Below are 20,763 nucleotides of genomic sequence, written 5' to 3'. Positions count from 1 at the left end.
CAGGTTATTTTCATCTCCATACATTACATAAAGTTGTAACCTTCAGTTCAATCCTTTAAAATCCAAGAATACATTTTGTTATTACAAAATCTGTCAAGAAGGTGTTCCATTCCCATATTAAAATTTCCTGCAAGAATGTTAGATCCCCAGCAACATCAACTGCCTTAATTATAGAGTGGTTTAATCTGTCCAATTCCGTCTGAGAAGGGAGATAGATATTAGCAATAGTATAACAAGTACTAATGTTTTGTAATACCAGAATAACATAACATCAGTGTGGGTCAGTTTTTGTGATAGCATGGGCTGTGACAAGTCCTCTTTATGAAGAGCTCTGGGGTTTGTGAGACCACATATCTCTCATTTGTGCCTCCAGAGCAGCCATTGAAACAGATCAGTTTGATTGGCTGCTTTACAAGCCAGAAATGCTTTCATTTTCTGACACCACAGAAGGGGGGTAGGAACTTCCCTTCCTTTCACTCTTTAGAGTGCACTGGATTAGAGCAGTTGCATCAGTCCAGTTCCCTGGTGGAAGGCAGTGGCTGGAAGGGCTGTGTTAAAGTGATTGAGTTGCTGTTTAGCCACTTTTACCTTAAAGAGAATCGCTGGCTGCAAAGATTGATATCAGGATCAGATTGTAGCTGCAACCAGGATTCTGATATAACCACCTTAATATGAGGCTGTATATATACAGTACCTACTGCGGTATTGAGGTGGTTAAAGCGATATTAAGCCCAAAAACTAAAAATGTAGTATATTACAGCTTATTAAACCTTAGATGTGGTGGATGCCTTAGTTTTCTTCTTTTGGGTTTTTTTTCCCCTTTATTTCACCTGGTGATCCTGCCAGTAACATAATTTCTGTCTTAGGGGGTCTGCATTCTGGATGACTGGTAAAGCAGACACCTTTGGGCAGCAGCTATGTCAGTCTCAAACATAAAGAAAACAGGAGTATGGGATCCTGATTATCATGACAGTAATCATTTATTACAAGAAAATAATAGTACACTTACAGGTAAAATTCTTGGAAATCTGTACAAGTGGTAGGATTTACCAAGGTGGAGACAAAGCAAGGCTGTGTACAGGAACGGCAGCTCCAGATACCCTGGCCGGCATCACAGGGACCTGCTTTGACAGCTGTGAAAGGACTGCCAATAAACAGCGTCCAGTGCCATTGTCTTATGCCTTGTGGTAACCTCTACGTGCTGGTGGAAGAAGGGAGAGGCAATAACATGTTGCAAAGGACAACCCTTCTTTCTCATACCTGTCCCTAAAGGTAACAATTGGACTTACAAAGGATCTGGTTGGCCAGGAGTTTCTGTGTGGTCGCACTGTGTGTGGTTCAGGGGCGGACTGAGCATTTGGAAACTCGGGCACTGTCCGAGGGCCCGGGGTCAGTAGGGGGCCCTATGAGATGCCCCTGGTACCTTTTTCATAGGCTTTTTCTAGTTTGGGCAAGGACATGGGGCCCCATGATCCCCTATTGCCTGGGGGCCCCATGAGTTGTCAGTCCGCCCCTGGTGTGGTCCACAGCATCACTTAACAACACAGAGAGTGGCGGTCTCCAACTGAATGTGCTGGAAACACTACATCACTCTCCCCAGTAAAAACATTCCCACACAAAACTAGGGGACCTATCACTCCAGTTAATATGTGCTTCAGTGAAATGCATGTTTTAATTTGGTGGTTTTGTGCCCTTAGATTATTATGTACATGCTTTGCACTATAAAAATAATACTAATGTTTTTTTGCCTTTTTTGTTCTCTTCAGGTATCTGCTCGTTCTTGGGATCACAATGAATTCTTTGCTCAGTTTGCTGGAGATCACACAATGCTAACTGCTGGTTACTCAGCAATAACAGAAAAATTGGCTGAAGGACTTAATATTCGACTCAGGTCACCTGTAAGTTCTAAAGAAAAAATAATTTATATAACAAGAATGTTTGCAAACTTTATTGAGTTAAATTTAAGTTCCTATTCTCTGTTAAGAAGATTACACCTGTAATTATTGCCGTTCACAGCTTTAGCACTAGTATCAGAGCAGATTTGTGGGAATTCAGTAAGGCTGCCACTTTTTCAGTATGTGAAGAGTATAAAGAACAAATCAGTTTAATGTTATATAATTTAGGGTTATGTTTGATGTTAGGGATTTTGGTGATAATTTAGGTCTAAGGACTAGGTTTTTGTGCAGGGGTTAAAGACTTACTTACATTAGAACTATAGGCAAGTATAGGCTATTTTTTTTTCATTTTGGATAGACCAAGCAAGATTATAACCCGTCAGATTTTTTTTTTCACCATCTTTGTCCCATTTTGGAGATTTCCCTTCACTTCCTGTTCCAAAGCCAAACAGGAAGTGAGAAATTAAAGGGAATCCCTTGGGGACTCCACGGCCATCAGAACTACTATAGTGTGGCCATTGGATGATTTCTCTTCTATTACATTTTTGGGACATCCCAAGATTTGGAATTTTCTTTACTTCCACTCTCAGTGATAATGGTAAACAGGACAAAAAAACAGGGTGAATCTCCTTAATGGGAACACAGACAGCAAACAAAAACTGACAGGGGTTCTAACCCCTCATCACTCTGTCCAAAACTAAAAAAAAGTTATGTCTTTAGTTATACTTTAAGGGGTTAGATTAAGTGTAAGACACATCAAAATTACTTCAGGAAAAGTTAATCAGAATCTGTACTTTGTGATATAAATTATAGTTAAAGGTTAAATATAGGATTTAGTATGGTATAGTTAGGATCTCGTATTGGTAATATCCTCCATCTTCATGGTATCTTTATTACTATCTTGAACTACTTCAGGTACCTACAATTTATTGTATCAATAGGCCAGGACAAGGTTAATGCAAATGTAACATCTGACCATGTGCCTTGTACTGCTGCCTAGCCGGATTCTGAAATGCTTTAACCTCTTGCCGTCCGCCTGCTGTTTATAAACGGCAGGGCGGTAGCAGTCCAAGGTCGGGTTGCCGTTCCTAAACGGCACCCGCCTTTTCTAGCTGTGCGCGCTCCCTAGGAGCGCGCACCACCGCGATCCGGTGTCCGCTGTGTCCTCCGGACACAGTGAAACACCGATCGTCGGACGGGACCTCTGTACGAGGTCCCGGTCATGTGATCACTGATTGGCGAATCAGTGATCACATGCAAAGTAGTAAGCAAGATGTCACTTGTGACATCATTGCTTACTACGTGTGAAATCTGTGAATGATCACAGAGGTCACATGGTACAAGGCTATTCACAACAGCCTTGTACCATGTGACAAGCTGTGACCAATCACAGCTCACTCAGTATTTCTCAATGACTGCAAGAATGCAGACAGAGAGAAAGAGAAATGATTGCTTTTACATCCTATATGGGTGTAAAAGCAATCAGTGTAAAAAAAAAAAAAAAAAATGTTTAAAAAAATAATGTTTGGTTATAAACTAATTTGGATTTTTTTTTTTACTAAAAAAATAACGGAATAAATTTTGGCCAAGATTTAGGATGAAATATTATTTATTTGCAAAATTTTATAAAAAAAAACACTTTTTTTCAAAATTTTTGGACTTTTTCATTTACATAGTAAAAAAAATAAAAATCCCAGCGGTGAATAAATACCACCAAAATAAAGCTTTATCTGTCTCAAAAAAATGGTAAAAAATTCATATGGGTACTGTATTGCATGACCGCGCAATTGTCATTCAAAGTGTGATAGCGCTGAAAGCTGAAAATTGCCCTGGACAGGAAGGGGGTAAAAGTGTCCGGACAGGAAGTGGTTAAAGAGAAGTACAGCCAAAGCTCGTTTGGCTGTACTACTCCTGTGTATCACGAATGCAGTTCGTTCTGCGCTCCTGTCACCCGTTTTCAGCTGACAGCGTGCTAAAGTCCACTGTTGGCTGACGCCACTTAGTCAGCCCAGACTGCGGTAAGATCCAAAAAGGGTGCTGTGTGATATTGTGACAGCTGCTTCCCTTCACCAGCGCTCCATAACCTTTTTCAAAAAATGAATGACTTTTAATACATTGTAATACAATGGGAATTATACCATCCCTACACTGCTGCTGCTGCTTGACAGTGTGGAGTGGCTCGGGCAACTCTGGAGGAGGAGCTGTTCTCTACCCCCCACCCCCACTCCTTAAAGCAGGATTTCAGTCCGAATTTTTATTTTCCCATGCAGTGGGGCTGTGTCCGCACTGCATGAGTTAACTGCTTGTTTTGTCAAGGGGCTCAGGAAAAAGCTAAACTTACGCCGTCCTCCGATCTGTCGGAAAACTGTGCTTCCCCACGTCCAATGGTGTACTGTTTCTTGCCGTCCGGAGCTGATCTGTGAGCCAGTCTATGGGGTTTGTGGGTACCAGATTTTTTGTGTTGCCTAGGGCAGCACAAATTCTAAATACACTTCTGGGGACATGCACTCAGTTCTTAGGGACATGAATACTTTGCCTTGCCTGTAAATTCCATGTCATGGAGTACAGTACAGGACACAAGCTACCTTCCCTTCCATTCCTTGGTTACACTGCATTGCTTACTACAAACTGAGGATTCTGATAGTGGAGTAGGGTTGGAAGGCGCCCAGGGGATGTGACCTCAAAAGCTTTGCGTTCTCAATCACTTGAAAGTATGAATTTATAACCCAGGGTCTATGAATACTTTGCCTGTGTCTTGTAATGTACTGTCAGAAATGGAATTTACAGGTAAGTCAAAATATCTATTTTGTTGTTGCATATTCAATAAATACAGAAATTTGCTTCTATATTCCATATTTTTGTACAGTACACAGTATGTTTGTACATAGCAAAGTATTATGTTCTTGTTTTTCTTTCCTACAGGTGAGAAAGATTGATTACAGCGGTCCAGAAATTACTTTAACAACATCAGATGGGAAAACATACAGTGCACAAAAGGTAATCTTGTCTGTATGCTCAATATTTTGATATTTGTATTACTGTTCTAGTATGGTTTTGGAGTTATATTATAGAGTTTATTCATACAGCTATAATTTACAAAAATTACTAATTCTTGCTGTAAATAACAAACATCAAAGCAAACTATGCATGTTTTATAGCTTTGTGACCATTGTAAATATTTATTTTGATTTTTGATTGGGATGTTTTACACATGATCAGCTCTGGGCTATTTCCTCAGGCTCCATTCACACTTAGGCGTTTCAAATCATGGGTGGAATCGCTGCGATTCTGCCCGCAATTTGAAAACGTGCAGTGAAAATGTGAAAACGCGCATTTTCAAATCGTGGACAGAGTCACGGCGATTCCACCCGCAATTTGAAAGCATAAGTGTGAATGGAGTTTAATTGCCTGGCTGTTAAACTAGCCTGCTTGCTCTAATGTTCACTATGTTCCATTGTTCAATGTTTCATTAGTTCAGATAGGTATACAGATCAGTAACTTCAGAAGTATTTATCTGCTGACTTGGGGGGGATTAGTGATTTAAAATAAGCCAGTGACTTGGGGAATTAGTGACTTAAAGTAAACAAGAGGGGTAGCATGACAGTCAGGAAACTAGCATTTGAAGGATGACAAAATCTACAATGGCAGAATCCATGGTTTTTAAAGGAATGGTTTCTTTTAAATGGAATCTAGTACAAAAATATGGGAGCTGCCACTTCAGACTTCTGCAGGCCCCCTAATCCTGACATTACTGCTTCATTGTGTCACTGCCTTGGAACAATCATTCAGCCAGTGCAATATAACAGGATGTTCTTGTTTCCCAGATTGCAAGCTGTAAGGCTGCCATCCTCACCCCTGATATGTCTGTTAGGCATGTTTATTCTGGGACATTGACTCACAAAGTAGTAAAGCATGGATAAAGAAGACAGCACCGGAGCATACAATTATGACAAGTCATATGGAACTTTCAATATTGAACTTTTGTAAATCAGCAGTTTTTATATATCCTCTGATGTTTGACAGATTTAATTTGCTCCTATTTACTCTACAAAAACTGTATTTGTGCAGGTTTTGGTCACAGCCCCCCTGGCAATACTTCAGAAAAATGTTATTCATTTTAATCCTCCTTTACCAGAGAAAAAAGTTAAGGCCATCAACAGTCTAGGAGCCGGAGTTATTGAAAAGGTACAGTGCTTACCAGGGAAGTTATCATGAAGTTTGTGTTGCTAAATTAAAGGTTATTTGTGTCTTTTTACAGAGTAGCTCTGCCCATGTCATTCATTCATAGAGATCTGTGAATGAATAAACTACAAGTACCAACAGCCTAGTGAGTGCTGTAGGTAGTTCATTGAGTCTTTCTGTCATTGTGTAACTGCCTGCCTGTATGAGGTATGACAGTGTGCAGGAGCCCTGCATTGCACCCAAGATCTGCTGACTGCGCATGCAATGCTTTCCAGGCTCTTACAAAAAAATTAGTAATAGTTATTAGTATGTTATTGGTATAGAACCCTTGCGCAATCACCGCTGTATAATTAAATACAAAAGCGATATACTTCCCTCAAATGAGATCTCATAAGGGAAATAGTTGCTGCTGTATCCCAATATGATCACACCACATATATATAGATATTTGTAACAATAAATAAGGAACAACGCTACATGACAAAGGAAAATAAATACAATTAAGAGTCCTTTATAATTATATATCCAAGTCCTTATTCTGTAATCCTTATATAAAGTATCAATCCAATTGCACGGAAAGAAACTAGGTATTATAACACCACCTTGTGAATCACCACCACCTTCAGCCTTTCACCTTATGTCTCTGGGTTGTGGGGAATTCAACTTTGAGTAGAGCAGAATCAGGATGGATATTTGAATTCAGGACTTTGGTACCAAAAAGCTTGAATGTGAAATTTGCCGTTAATTGGTTTATCAGTGATTCGTAATATTATAAGGGATGTATGAGGTCCATTATACAGATTATGGTAATGCAAATGAACACGGCACCTTGTGAGTATGAAAAGTTACCCATACATACATACCCCATATGCAGGGTGAGGTGGTCAGTAAGACTGCAATTAAATAACCGCCTCTCCTTACCTCTATGTTTTTAGTATATTTATTTATTTGTTCATTTCAGATATTATAGCTAAATAGCTAATTATAATGCATTTGGAGGTTATGATGACTCCCTTGTGCGGGTATAATACAATAGGAAGTGCATCAGCTAGTGTGCAAATACAAATTATTTTTAACCAAGACATGCACACCGCACATCTAGGTATTCATAGCAAACGTCAACTACAGCAGCTATTTCAACCAGTTTACACCACTACTCTGCTATCCCTCTGAGGAAGCCACGTTTTTGGCGCAACGTGTAAGGGTGGGGAGATAATGACACATTGATTGCCAGCAGAGTCTGTATGTACATTCAGCACAGGAGGGGAACATAGGAGTGATACACAGACTACCAGCGTTTCCACCAGGTGACGTTTTCTTGCAGTTGTGGAACTTTATGTCTATCACCTGCGGTGCACAAGGGAACTGCACACGACTTGTGAGTGTGTTTTTTACAATTATTTTAGTAAATTTGATTTTATACAGTACACACTACCCTAGTTTATGTTTTCGTAAACAAACATCGGTGGATCCTGTGAGCCATTGAAAGGTGCAACTCGCCAGGTAGAAAATTCCCCACAACCCAGGGATATAAAGGGTTAAAGGCACATAAAGACCAAAATTGCAGTAGGTAAAATTATTAGAGGCTGAAAGTAGTGCTGATTCACAAGGTACTGTTATAATACCTAGTTTCTTTCCAGGCACTTGGATTGAATTGCTACTTTATATGAGGATTACAGAATAAGGATTTGAATATATAAATACTGTATAAAGGACTCGTAATTGTATTTGTTTTTCTTTCCCATGTAGCGCTGTTCCTTATTTATTGTTATAAGTAATAGTTATTATTTTTTTAGAAAGGTGAACTTTTACTTTAGATAACATTTACGTTTTTTTTATAATGGGGTGCCTTGAGATTTTACATGCTTTTAAAGTGTCCCATGTATGGAATAAGGTTGAGAAACTCTATTTTTGACTATGTATTCTATATCACTAGATGTGACCATACATGTGAATTGATGAATGTTGTAGATATTTCCCCTGGTTTGGGAAAAAAAAGTGAAAAATGCTGTGTGCGGATCATATTTTATTTGCATTTTTCTTTACCATTCGTCTGCTGCAGTTTACCCAGGTACATGAGCTTTCCATTTCTAACAGGCAGCATAAAAACTTCAAATATTGATTTCCATACTGAGAACCTGGCAGGTAGTTCTTCACATGCATTGTTGGCATCAAAAACAAATGGAAAAGCAAAATAAGTCTCCTAATCTTTGACACCTGACATGTAACCCTCCATTTATCCAAGCCCTAAACCTATTGTGCAAATGTTTGCAGCGACTTTCAGTTTTTGCAGAATGCTTGTATTGACCTGTATATCAGATTTTATGGTTCATTGGTTATGCTATGAGCTTTTTGTTTCCTTTAAAGAGATGCTACAAGTTTACAAGCTTTTAAATATAATCTATATTTTTTCTGCAGATTGCTTTGCAGTTTCCTTATAGGTTTTGGGACAGTAAGATTCAAGGAGCTGACTTCTTTGGTCACATCCCTCCTGATTCTAGTAAACGTGGTCTTTTTGGGGTATTTTATGACATGGATCCACAGGTACCAACAGTATGTAGTGTGTGTCTTCATAATTCATGCTTCTTATAGGATGTTTTCGATGACTTTTTGCTGCTTTGTATTAATTGCAGGGTAAACATGCCGTCCTGATGTCCGTCATTACGGGAGATGCAGTGCTTACCATTAAGGATATGGATGATAAGCAAGTAGTGAAGCAGTGCATGGTAGTACTCCGAGAGCTGTTTAAAGAACAGGTGAATTATTAACAAGGGCTGAGTAGATGACTTGAAGTGCATTTCTGCAGTTAGATGTTACATTGTCGCTGTAAATTTTAGGTTTGACTGTGTAATACAAAATGTGCCTCATGTGAACCATTACCTTGTAAAACAACTTACTCAGTTTAAAATAGAAATGAAAGGCAAAACATTTGTCTAAAAGATATTAAAAATATATAAATACCATTTTTCCTTTTTTTTTTTTTAAAGTGGTCACATAATCTCTGTTCTCAGCTGCCTAAGGGGCTTAAAGAGCTGGGGGTGGATTAACAGTAGTATGTTGATCTTCCCAGTGAGTGGTTGTGCAGTGCGTGTGTCAGCACAAGTTTTGGCCATTGGATGATAGGCAGGCTGTTCTGCCAGTACAGCCAGAAAACTGACCATGCTGAGATGGATTTGCTCTCATGACTAGCATAGTCAGTTTGAAATAGGAAAGCAAGGCAAGATCACCATGTATTTCACACAAAAAAAGCAATACAAGTACTTCAGATACATAACAGGTATTTGAAATTTTGGGGTAACTTATTCTTGAAGTATTGTAAGTGATTGTAAGCACAATTTTGTTTTTATTTTAAAATAATTTTTTTATATACTTATCTGCTCTATGCAGTGGTATTGCACATTACTGTCCCTTACCTCTTCTTCTGGAGTCCCCTGCCAGTGCTGTTCACTTCTTCTTTCCTTCGGGTGCCCCTTCAGTAAGCCTTGTGATGAGGGGGCAACCGTGCGGGTGCACTTCTGAGCTGGGCTGTGTGCATCCATAGACACACACAAAGCGGCACAGCCTCACCCGTGCTCCCTGCTCACAGGATTTGACTGACAATAGCAGCAGCCTATGGCTCCTGCTGCTGCTTGTGTCTCCTATTACAAGAGAAAGAGAGGAGAGCAGGGCTACAGATGGGACAGTGTTGAATCAGTGCAGGTCAGGTAAGTGTCTAGGGATGGGAGGAAAAAAACAGGTAGTGTGGTTCCTTTTATCTTAATGCATAGAATGCATTAGTCCTCATGCACACGGGACGTTTTGATAATGCTGGTAACGTTAGCTGTGTAAAGTCATGTTAAAAACTTGAGTTTTTCAGCTTTTTTAGCGTTCTTGCATTAGAGTATAGCTGCGTTTTTTTTTTACTGAAAATAAAATTATTTTTTGGGTCAAAAATAGGTCCAAAAACGCCGGTTTGCAGTGGTTTACTGCGTTTTACAAAGTTTTTCTGTGTTAGAGTGTTTTTACAGCTTAAAAACTCCTATAGAAGCCCACTAGTCCTGGGTTTTGTTTCCTGCCAAAAAACATTTATTACAGTCTATGTGTGCCTGGATATATAGGATAACATGCAGGGGGGTTTACTGGCTGTAGAAAAAAACGTCAAAAGCCAAAAAAAGCCGCTGTCCAGTGTGCATTAGGGATGCACCGATACCCTTTTTTGATTAACGATTCTTTCAGTCCTCGCCAATACCAATAGCAATACATTGCGGTGTGATTTGTGTCCATACAAAATGTATTGACGCAAATTGCACTGCAAAGAATAGCAGGTAATTTGAACAGGAATGCGATTCTTGTCCAAATTGTATGCTGTTTCCCCACTGCTCCTGTGTGAACCCAGGCTTGTTTGGTGCAGGGAGGTTTCCTGCACCGCTCCTGTGTGAACAGAAGCTAGAGTTCACACAGGAGCGGTGGACACAGGAGTGGTGCAGGAAACCTCCCTGCACCAAACCCATGCTATCATAGAAGAAAAAGCTGGGGATCTGAAATCCCCACGCTTTCTCTCCTCTCAGTGCAGGGATAACAGTATGGGATAGATGGCCTTTGATTGGTCAGCACCATCACAGTGCTGACCAATCAGAAGCCATCTAGCCCATACTGTCATCACTGTAAGCACAGGAGAGAAAGCCGCTTCACAGGTCTGGGGATTTGAAATCCCCGTGGCTTTCTCTCCTCTCCTGAGATTGCACCCGTCATCTGCTGACCTCAAGTGTAATGCTTTGCAGGCTTCTAATAAAACCTACCTGCAACACTACCTGTACATTTATTAATTTTTTTTTTTAAAGGTGAACATCTCTTTTAACACAATGTCTTTGGCCTTTTGGCATAATTGTGAATCAAGTTTTGTCATTTTGCATCTCTTCTTTGCTCTTTCCACTGGCTTAGTGAGTAAGCCAAATTGTTGTTTTTATCCATACAAGCTATGTTTACCCGTGCAGTGTTATTTTCATGATGCAGGAGGTACCGGTCCCAACAAAATACTTTGTTACACGATGGGCTAAAGACCCTTGGGCACAGATGGCATATAGTTATGTAAAGACTGGTGGAAGTGGAGAAGCTTATGACATAATAGCTGAAGATATCCAGGGGAAAATATTTTTTGCAGGCGAGGTAAGACTTAAAACTACTTGTACAATTTTTTTTTATTATATCCCAATGGCTGTCAGATCTGAGATTTGTTATTGGTTTAAAACACTGTACTAGAGATCTCTATTAGAAAAATCTTCATTCATTTCGCAAAAGGTAAGTTCCATGTTATTGAAGGCGAAGTTCACCCGTATTTAGGGTGGAACATGTAACATGTTCCAGCTCTTGTCTCTTCTCCCCCCAGTCCCCCCTCTCCCTGTGACAGCAGACAGGGGATCTTCTCCCCGCACCAGCTGTCACAATTTAAAAACAACACGGCTGTGCGGAGCTCCTCCCACACTGTCACATCACTCCCAATAAACTGCAGAAGTACCGGTAAGCTCTCTAGTAGTTCATTGATTCATCCTGCAATTCAGGCAGGGCAGGCAGTGGACTGAGGGTCTGCAGGAGCCTGACATCTGCTGATCAGAGTTAAAATGTTTTACAGGCACTAGTGTGAAAAAATAACATATGCACATTTTTTACCTGCAAAAAGATGTTTGTTTTATTATTTTTTCACAAAAGGTGAACTCAACTTTTAATGTTGAATTCTAAGCCTACATAGAAACCACTGTTTCATTCATATTATATAATTATTACAAATACTTAAATATTTACAGTATATTACTGTACATTAGTTATGCAGGCCATACATGGTTCGAATTCTGAATGATTTTCCGACCAAAAATCAAAAACGTTGTTCGCTCAGTAATCCGATGGTGCCATCAATGATTTCAAAAATCATCCGACCAAGTCATAAAGTTCACCCCATATAACAGGTGAAACTTCTGTTCCTTCCAGGTCACGGCTCATGCGCATATTCTTTTCGGAAAAACGATCGTACGATTTGACCATCATTGAGTTGAAGATCGTCGTTTTTCACAAATTTTCCAACATGCCCGATCACTGAAAAGGGGAGGAACCACAAAAATCGGCCAGTGCCATTGACCCACCAACAGAGAGCGAAAATCAAACAATTATTCTTAGGTCTGATTTTTGGACGAAAAATCTGTCGAATTTTGACCCATGTATGGCCGGCCTTAGTTTTTACTTTAGCCTATAATAACTTCCTGTTACCCTCTGCACAGCATAGCACGAGAAGGAACAGTAGCATTCTAAGCAAACCAGACTGTATTCCATTGTGATGTCAAGCTAATATTGGGAACTAACTGGCAGGAAGATAGAGAAGAATGATGACCTCATTAGTGTGCCATAGTCCTTCATTGTCTAATCAGCAAGCTTGGGGGGGGGGGGCTGTCAAGTCATTTTGTTTTAACTGCAGTGGAGAAAAGAAAAGTCACTGATTGGCTGTGACAACTGGCAGGGATACCTTGAGTACAAAACTTCCAGTGAAACAGTTAACATCTATGTATTACAGCTACATATTTAATTTAACAGTATTTAAAAGTTATGATTGTTGTCTCCAAAAATGCATCTAGAGAGGTCTAGCCATCTACAGGAAGGGTTTGTATTATCTTCTCTTCTAGATTAATCTTTGATTTGTTACTGAATTGAAAAAGGTGTAAAGATATTTCCTATCTTGTTGTTCTTCTATTGTTGATGGTAAAGCGTACATTATCCCAAAAATGATTATCACTTCCTAAAGTTTTTTTCATTCTTTTAGCTCCTCTGTTTTGATTCTGGTGGTCCTGTTACAGGTCAGGTTATAAACATGGTGGAATATGGGCCCAGTCACTATTAGTGAAAAAAACATTTCTGTTTTGTGACTGAATTGCATAGTGGTAAATTACTACAAGATCGCGATTAAAGTTGTATAGCCTTGTCTTTGTTGACTCACTTACCTTCAATATACTCAAGGTCATTTTAAACTGGTGAGGCTTCTTTGTGTAAATGTGTGTCAGAGTGGTCGAGGTATAACACCACTCAGTTCAGTGAGAGAAGGATAACTCCAAAGGGATTACCAAACTAGCGGCTTCTGCATGGGTGTGCTACATGTGTTTGTGAACTCGTACATAAGTCGGGGGAGAAGTCCTGCTATAACAAGTGCCCCTGGTTCACATGCTGCTGACGGCTCTGGGGCTGCTTGGCCATGGATCTGGCCAATGTTTGAAGCATGAAATCCTGTGGTCCTCTGCTTCTAGAGTGTATTCCGTTTCAGAGTTTTTCTTAGCTCTATCGTGTATGGCCAGGTCCTCTGCCCTCTTGGTTGAGGTTTTTACTACAGTCATGCAAGCTTTTTTGGCCCAGATTGCCCTGTTATTTGCTGACTCTGACCGCAGTGGCAACAACTGCATTCCTGTGTGTTATCCCACAGATTTTGTACCTGCCATGAGCTGCGGAGGCTCAGTTTTTAGATGAGGGCTTGTCTCCAAGGAGTTGCAGTCCTTTGCCATTACTATCAAACTGAGTGAATCATCCTGTAGCTTCCACTAATGCTGTCTGCTGTCTTAGCAGATTCTAAAGGACCCAAGGCTGCAATCGCTTTCCCAGTGCACCCACTCTGCCAAGTCTTCCTCTACAGGGATTGGAAACACCTTGACAAGCACATTTTAGCTTTAAACTCATTCTAAGGGAACTTTGTTAACAACTGCCCCACTGTGGATCTGACAGCATCCCACCTTAACACTAACACTGCCCCACTTATCTATGTCTTTCCTTGGATATGAGAGGAATACTTGACTTGATGTGTGCCTCGGGGATTCTACCCTAGGAGTTTCTTTGTGGGTCAAATCCTCTCCTTCCTGATTCTGCCTGTGGATTAGTGTTTGGCTCTTAGTACTCTCAAGGAGAAGTTAATGCTTTTTCTATTTTGTTTCAGAGACTGTTGGCCTCTCACTCTTTAAATTACAACTTTCTTCAGGGATTCCCTTGTGTAGCTCCCCCGTTCATTAATCTGTGACTGTAGAATCTGAATCTGTTTTTTCTGTGCTTCACAAGCCACTGTTTGAACCCACCAGAGACATTCTTAGCTCTACTGTTACCCACAAGTTAATATCCCTTGTTGTCATCACCTCTGTGATACCTCTACTTGAACTGGTGGTTCTATCCTGCAAGGAACCTTTTCTGGTTTTGCATAGTGACACGGTATTGATGCCTAGGACTTCTTTCCTAAGGCAGGCCATAGATGATGCAAATTTCTTTCCTGCAACTAAGAAAGTTGCTCGATTTCCTCATCAACAGTGTTGATGAGGGAATCCTTCCCACAGAGTTATTGTGTTTTCCCAGTGGGGGGGTTCTCCCTGCCAGGAGAAAATCATGATTATTGATAGCAGCTATAGCCACTGGCACTAATCACATTTACAGATCCGTACAACAATCAACTTGGGTACAACCAGCCTGCCCAAAGACGGTTAGAATCTTGAGATTCGAACCATCTGTGGCCGGCTTTAACCAGTACATTGTTTTTGTGTCCTACTGACTGGCTGCAGTTCACCAAAAGGAAATTTCTCTCCATTGTCTGGATGTGGTTCAGGTTGTGAGAGCCAGTCTGTGACTTCTGCTTCACAACTACTGCTTCTTTCAGGAAGGCCGATTTACTTTTTATCATACTGGATGGACCCCAGAAGAATACTATGGCTTCTCAATCCACCATTTCTAGGTGGTTCAGGCAGGCCATCATCCAAGCTTTTGGTCTCAAGATCACCCTATCCAGTGAAGGCACACTGTACTAGACCTAGGAGTACTTGGGCTTTTTGGCCTCAAGCCACTGTTTCTCCAGACTTGCAAGGCTGCCACCTGGTCTTCTGTTTACTTGTTCTCTAGGTCCCACTTATTGAGGCCTCATCTGAAGTCAACTTCAGGCATAGTCTTTCAGGCCACACTTTCAGCTGCAGACAGTTCTGAGTTCTTTGTTGTTTTTAATAGGGTATGTTGGTGTTTGTTTGCAGTGTTTTCACTCCATGGTAGGACTACTTTTGAGGATGAAACTTCCTGTGTTCCTCATTGTGTGTATCATCATGCTTTTGGCCTTGTTTTGCTGTATAATGGAGGCATGCTGCTGGTAGTGGCGGTTATTCTGGGCTGGCCTACACTTTTTTTTTGTTTGCCAGTGTCCAAGGCTCCTGTAAGCAGCAGTATAACATGCAGGTGAAGGACTTATCTGTACCTGGACCTGTATCCAGTAACGGACTCCAAGTTATTGAGTTTACACTAAGCACAAAATCTTATTTGCTCCCTTTTGGTCTGTTGAATATACCACTGAAAGCATTTTGGTATATCTGTTTGATATGTGTAAAAAATGCCTGTTAATCGTTGGAAATTCAGAGCTGTCATGTGCACACTTCCTGTGTTATTGCAAGGATTCTTTCCAATCCTTCTCATAGACTACAAAAAAAATTTCCCTTAGTTTGTCTGTATAAAAAGAGGGGGAGTGATTCAGTAGTTTAACAAAAAGCAACAGGGGCATGGCTGAAACCAATTCTTGTGATTTCAGTCCAGATAAGGAACTATGCTGTCAGTCCAGTTCTGGAAGTTAGTAGCTAAGTGCATTTCTGGCCAATCAGCAGGTGTTTGTGTATACTCGCAGGCTCTTTGCAAGAGATAAGTCATAGGAGACAGTGCATGCATTACAGACATGTACTGCATACTACTTTACCCAATGTACTGCACGCTATTTTACCTAATACACACACCTTTGCCTAAATGTGAATGGTGCAAAACAATAAAAGAGGTGCTGTGTGTTACATGTGGTTGAGGTTGTGTGGGCAGGTAAAGACACTAGTCTGAGCAACATACCAAATGTTGCAGAGGGAATTTGAGTTCTGGAATTCAGTGCGCACAGGGAAGGGATAAGTGTACAGCTAAATCGTCCATATAAAACTGGCTCTATGTACACCACAGGTGATGCAACAGCAGTGGTTGACTCTTCATATACCCAGGGGGTGTGACTTTGCTGATCAGTGGGTTTTGAGTATTTAAAAAATATATATAAAGTGGGTATATAGGGTCAACAACATCAAATGTATGTAAATGTGTGAAAAGCACAAACATGTTTTGCATAAAAGAGTTTTTAGTCTAGCTTAGAATTTGGTTTATCTTTAAGCGTTCCTATCTTTACTAATTGTTTGGCTGCATCACAGAGCATTAAATAAAACAAGACATTTGAAGCTGACATCTTTGTGATTTGTTATAGGCTACAAATCGTCATTTTCCACAGACTGTGACCGGAGCTTATCTAAGTGGTGTGCGAGAGGCAAGCAAAATTACAGTTTTTTAAATTGGACTCACTTTCCCACTTTTCTATTTTTATATGTATTTTTGAAGAAACAACTCAAGCTGTGTTTTTCACAGCAAAGTTTGTTTACAATATTGTTTATTTTATTGTCCGTGTGCCTAAATCTCACATTATGGCTGAGCATTGACCACTAGACGATGCGAATGATTCAAGTGGCCCTGAAATCAGAAAACAACAGAGTTATATATGTTTTCTTTCATGTAAGAATATTGCTGAAAAAGATATTTAATGGACTTCTGTGTTATCGGTGTTCAAAAAAATTGGAGAGGAAAGCCGAGTACCCACAATGGAAGCCTAGTATTTTTTTTTTCCTGTCGAAAGTCTTAATTTATTATAATTAATATTGTTACAGGGTTTGTTTAAATTAAGTTTTATATACTGCACTTGTTAAGCAATCATTGCTTCATTTTCCCTTCGTTTGGTTATTGTAAGTTATTTTTTATAAGTTGAATACTATATACTTGGAACCTTTACGTTCAAAATGTATGTCACAAGGATAAGACAAGAACTTTGGTACCCACAGTATTTCACGGAGTTATTTAGAAAACTCTTTGGTGTTGTGACACCAGTGAAGTTGAAGCATGAAAAATAAAAATGTTGGATGGACATTGCATTACCAAATTAAAGAAACAATTTATGGTTTGTGTCTTCTTTGCTTTTAGAACTGAAATCTGACATTTGAAAAGTAATTTTGTTTGAGACATTGCAAAGCAGAATAATGAAGGAAACACACCAAAGACAAGCTTCACATAATTGTATTGTACAGTTGCTGTGTACACAGCCTGACAATGCAATTCTTCTTTTGAAAAGGATAGCTGCCTAGTTGCCATGAATAATCTCTAGTTTTCTTTTCGGTCAGCAACTTAGAAAGTAATGAAGCCAAACATTTGGATCAACATATTGTTTTGGGGTAATCACTCAGAAAGTACCAGAGGATTAGCATACTAGTTTACAGGTTTCTATCATAATGAGCGTCAAGAAAACCAATCAGTATGGAAACATGTAGTCTATCCTCAGTCCTTCCTATGAGGAAGTCATGCATCACGTGATGAAACTCAGAGGTGGGGACTACGTGATGTCATCACGCTGGAAATCCAAGGTTAGACATCTTCCATGCCATTTTGGATTGATGTTTATCCTTAAGGGGGACAATGTATATTGAAATTAAAAAGGCAATTCTTCTTGTGCACTGGATTTAAAGTGCACTTATTTTGTGAGTAGTATTTATTCTTTCTGGGCTGATAAAGCGCAGAGTTTGTTGGTTTTACACCATGACAGGTTATGCGTTTCTATTTTCGGCTGACCAGGCTGGGTCCTGAGATATCAAGTTGACGATAGATCTGTGGTTTAAATATATATAAATGGTATAGTGCTAGATAGTTCCAATACACATAAATATATGTATATATGGAACCTAATCAATAAGTATAAATAATCTATACATAAAAATATACTCAAACAACACACAGACATACATAAACACACTCCCTTCATGCATCCCCAAATAAAAGGGGAGATAATACGTGACTTAATGGTTGTATAGTGGGTAAATACAGAATCATGCAAGTATAACACACTAAAATAGGTGATATTGGTGAATAATATACATATACAGTCCACTTCAAGCAAAAATGTGAACCCTTGAAAACCAAGAGAGTGCCACTGGTGTCACAATCCTATAATGGTCTGAGTGCCTCCTCACCTCCCCGCACTGACCACCAGGGCCAATACGCCTTGTTATATATAGGATGTATCCCTCAGGAGCCACCTGGTCTACAAGACCACACTGGATGCCACATCAGAACACTGTCATCCAAAGAACACCTCCAGCCACTGCTTTGTTTGTTTGATGTTGATTCCTTACCACCAGATCATGTTCAGAGACAAACAGAGATCTCCCATAGCGTAATACAGCAATGTTTATTGAAGAAATATATATTTAAAATGCCCACTCACATTTCCACAGACGATTTTTCACATAATACACATCCTCATGGTATCCTTATGGTGTCCTTATACTATAGGTGTATCTGGAGTCCCAATATGGCGCATACTTCCGACGTATGCGCCATATTGGGACTCCAGATACACCTATAGTATAAGGATACCATGAGGATGTGTATTATGTGAGAAATCATCTGTGGAAATGTGATGTGGCATCCAGTGTGGTCTTGTAGACCTGGTGGCTCCTGAGGGATACATCCTATATATAACAAGGCGTATTGGCCCTGGTGGTCAGTGCGGGGAGGTGAGGAGGCACTCAGACCATTATAGGATTGTGACACCAGTGGCACTCTCACGGTTTTCAAGGGTTCACATTTTTGCTTGAAGTGGACTGTATATGTATATTATTCACCAATATCACCTATTTTAGTGTGTTATACTTGCATGATTCTGTATTTACCCACTATACAACCCTTAAGTCACGTATTATCTCCCCTTTTATTTGGGGATGCATGAGGGGAGTGTATTTATGTATGTATGTCTGTGTGTTGTTTGAGTATATATTTATGTATAGATTATTTATACTTATTGATTAGGTTCCATTTATACATATATTTATATGTGTATTGGAACTATCTAGCACTACACCATTTATATATATTTTCTCTATTCATGTACTTTTTGGTAAAAATTAGGGTGTTGGCAGCTTGAGGTAGTATACCCATCTGAAGCACAGGAGGTTTTTACTATTTTTAGATCTGTGGTTTACCCTCCTGGTGAATTATGGAGTGTTCTGACCCAGGTTGCTGGGAAGCATGTCTTCACTCCACCTTATTGTGGGTGCATTTCTAAGTCTGGCCATGCTGTGCGTGAGAAATATCCTATTAAATTAATTCTAACGGCAGAAGGTTTTGTTTTTTTACCTTTATGCATTCTCATAAAAGGTAAAAAAAAAAACACTATGTCCAACTCCCCCCACCCCCGTTAACTTATAGGAGACTGATCTCTATCCACCGCTTTTCCCAAGAGCAGAGGCTCTCTCCGCTCTCTCACTGGACATTGAGGCAACAGCTAATGTCTCCCACTGCTGTCAATCACAGACTGTGAGGAGAAAGCAGGGGGTGAAGCCGAGCTACACTGTGCATCTGAATAGACATACACTGCTCAGCTTGCGAGCGAGCTAGCCTATTTGAGAGGGGAGGAGCCAGGAGCACCATTGGGGAGACCCCAGCAAAGGGAGATCAGGGCTGCTCTGTGCAGCATTTGCACAGAGCTGGTAAATATAACATGTTTGTTTAAAAAATCCTTTAGAATCATTTTAAATTTACATCTTTATGTAAAACATTTTTTAAATTTTAATTTTTTTTTTTTCCATTTTCCAAAAATGTGTGGCAAAAAACCTGAATCTTCAAAAGACACACAATGCCTCTTTAAAAATGGCTTGGGTGTTTACGCTCAAAAATGTGGTCATTTTGTGGGTGTATATACTATCCCGGTGTTCACAGGCCCCCAAAAATATAACAGGTAGTCAGGGAAATGGATGTATAATTTAGGACCCCTAAAAGCCTGAAGATGCTCCTTAGAGTTTGGGTCCCTCAATACAGTTAGGCTCTGAAAAAATTCACATATGCAGTATCCCCATACTTGGAGTAGGAGAATGTTTTGGGAAGTAATTATTAGTATGCTCATGCTGGGTGTTGTTAATAACTTAATTTACAACTTTGTGGAAAAAAAAAATATATACATTTTTATTTTCCTTTTCACATTTTCTAAACACTTGTGGCAAAAAAATGTGATCCTCAAAAAACTCACCATCGCATCAGGGACTCAAGAATTGCAATAATCAGGAAATCAGATGCAAACTTTATGTTCCTTGAAGGCCTGAAGGTGATCCTTGGATTTTGGGCCCCTCTATGCATCTACACAGCAACAAAAAGTTTCACATGTGTGAAATACCCATACTTGGAAGGCGTAGGGTAAAGCAGCCTTTGTTAACTGCTTACTCCCCAAAGAACCAATAAAATAACAGTTGGGTTCTGGGGAACTTTACTAAAACCAATTCATCAGGGGTTAGTGAACAAAATGCCCCATACAGTGGTGGTCAGTAGAAAGAATGCATCCCTTACAGTGATGGTCAGAATACCTCAAAAGAGTTACTAATCTGAAAGGCAAAAATTGCTCTTTGCCCAAGGAACCCCTAGTATACTTTGAACATACCCTAGGGTTACACAGAACCCTTGTTGAGAAAGGATCGCAACCTTTGTACCCCAGAAAAAGCCCTAAAATAATTTTCATGTTGCAACTTACAGTGGTGGTCAGAATACAAGCTAAAAAAAAAAAAAAGATTAGTGGTGTCTGGCCCAGCACCATCAGATGGGAGGTCAGCCT

The 20,763-nt window shown here is 39.9% G+C and overlaps 1 protein-coding gene across 1 annotated transcript in view; it reads left to right on the top strand.

Moving 5' to 3' along the window:
* Positions 1-17,073, top strand: part of KDM1B (lysine demethylase 1B) — an 84,097-nt gene extending 67,024 nt beyond the window's left edge. Inside the window, exons 15-21 of the mRNA XM_089682268.1 lie at positions 1,767-1,898; positions 4,818-4,892; positions 5,964-6,080; positions 8,496-8,621; positions 8,711-8,833; positions 11,070-11,222; positions 16,330-17,073. Of these exons, the coding sequence (XP_089538394.1) occupies positions 1,767-1,898; positions 4,818-4,892; positions 5,964-6,080; positions 8,496-8,621; positions 8,711-8,833; positions 11,070-11,222; positions 16,330-16,413 (810 nt within the window). The 3' untranslated portion in view covers positions 16,414-17,073. The remainder of the gene's footprint in view (positions 1-1,766; positions 1,899-4,817; positions 4,893-5,963; positions 6,081-8,495; positions 8,622-8,710; positions 8,834-11,069; positions 11,223-16,329) is intronic.
* Positions 17,074-20,763: the final 3,690 nt, after the last annotated feature.

The sequence above is a fragment of the Staurois parvus genome, unplaced genomic scaffold (genome assembly GCF_062004578.1).
Source record: "Staurois parvus isolate SC_StPar_1 unplaced genomic scaffold, SC_StPar_1.0 ptg000287l, whole genome shotgun sequence".
In the NCBI taxonomy this organism is placed as follows: Eukaryota; Metazoa; Chordata; class Amphibia; order Anura; family Ranidae; genus Staurois; species Staurois parvus.
This window is presented reverse-complemented; position numbering and strand designations above follow the sequence as displayed.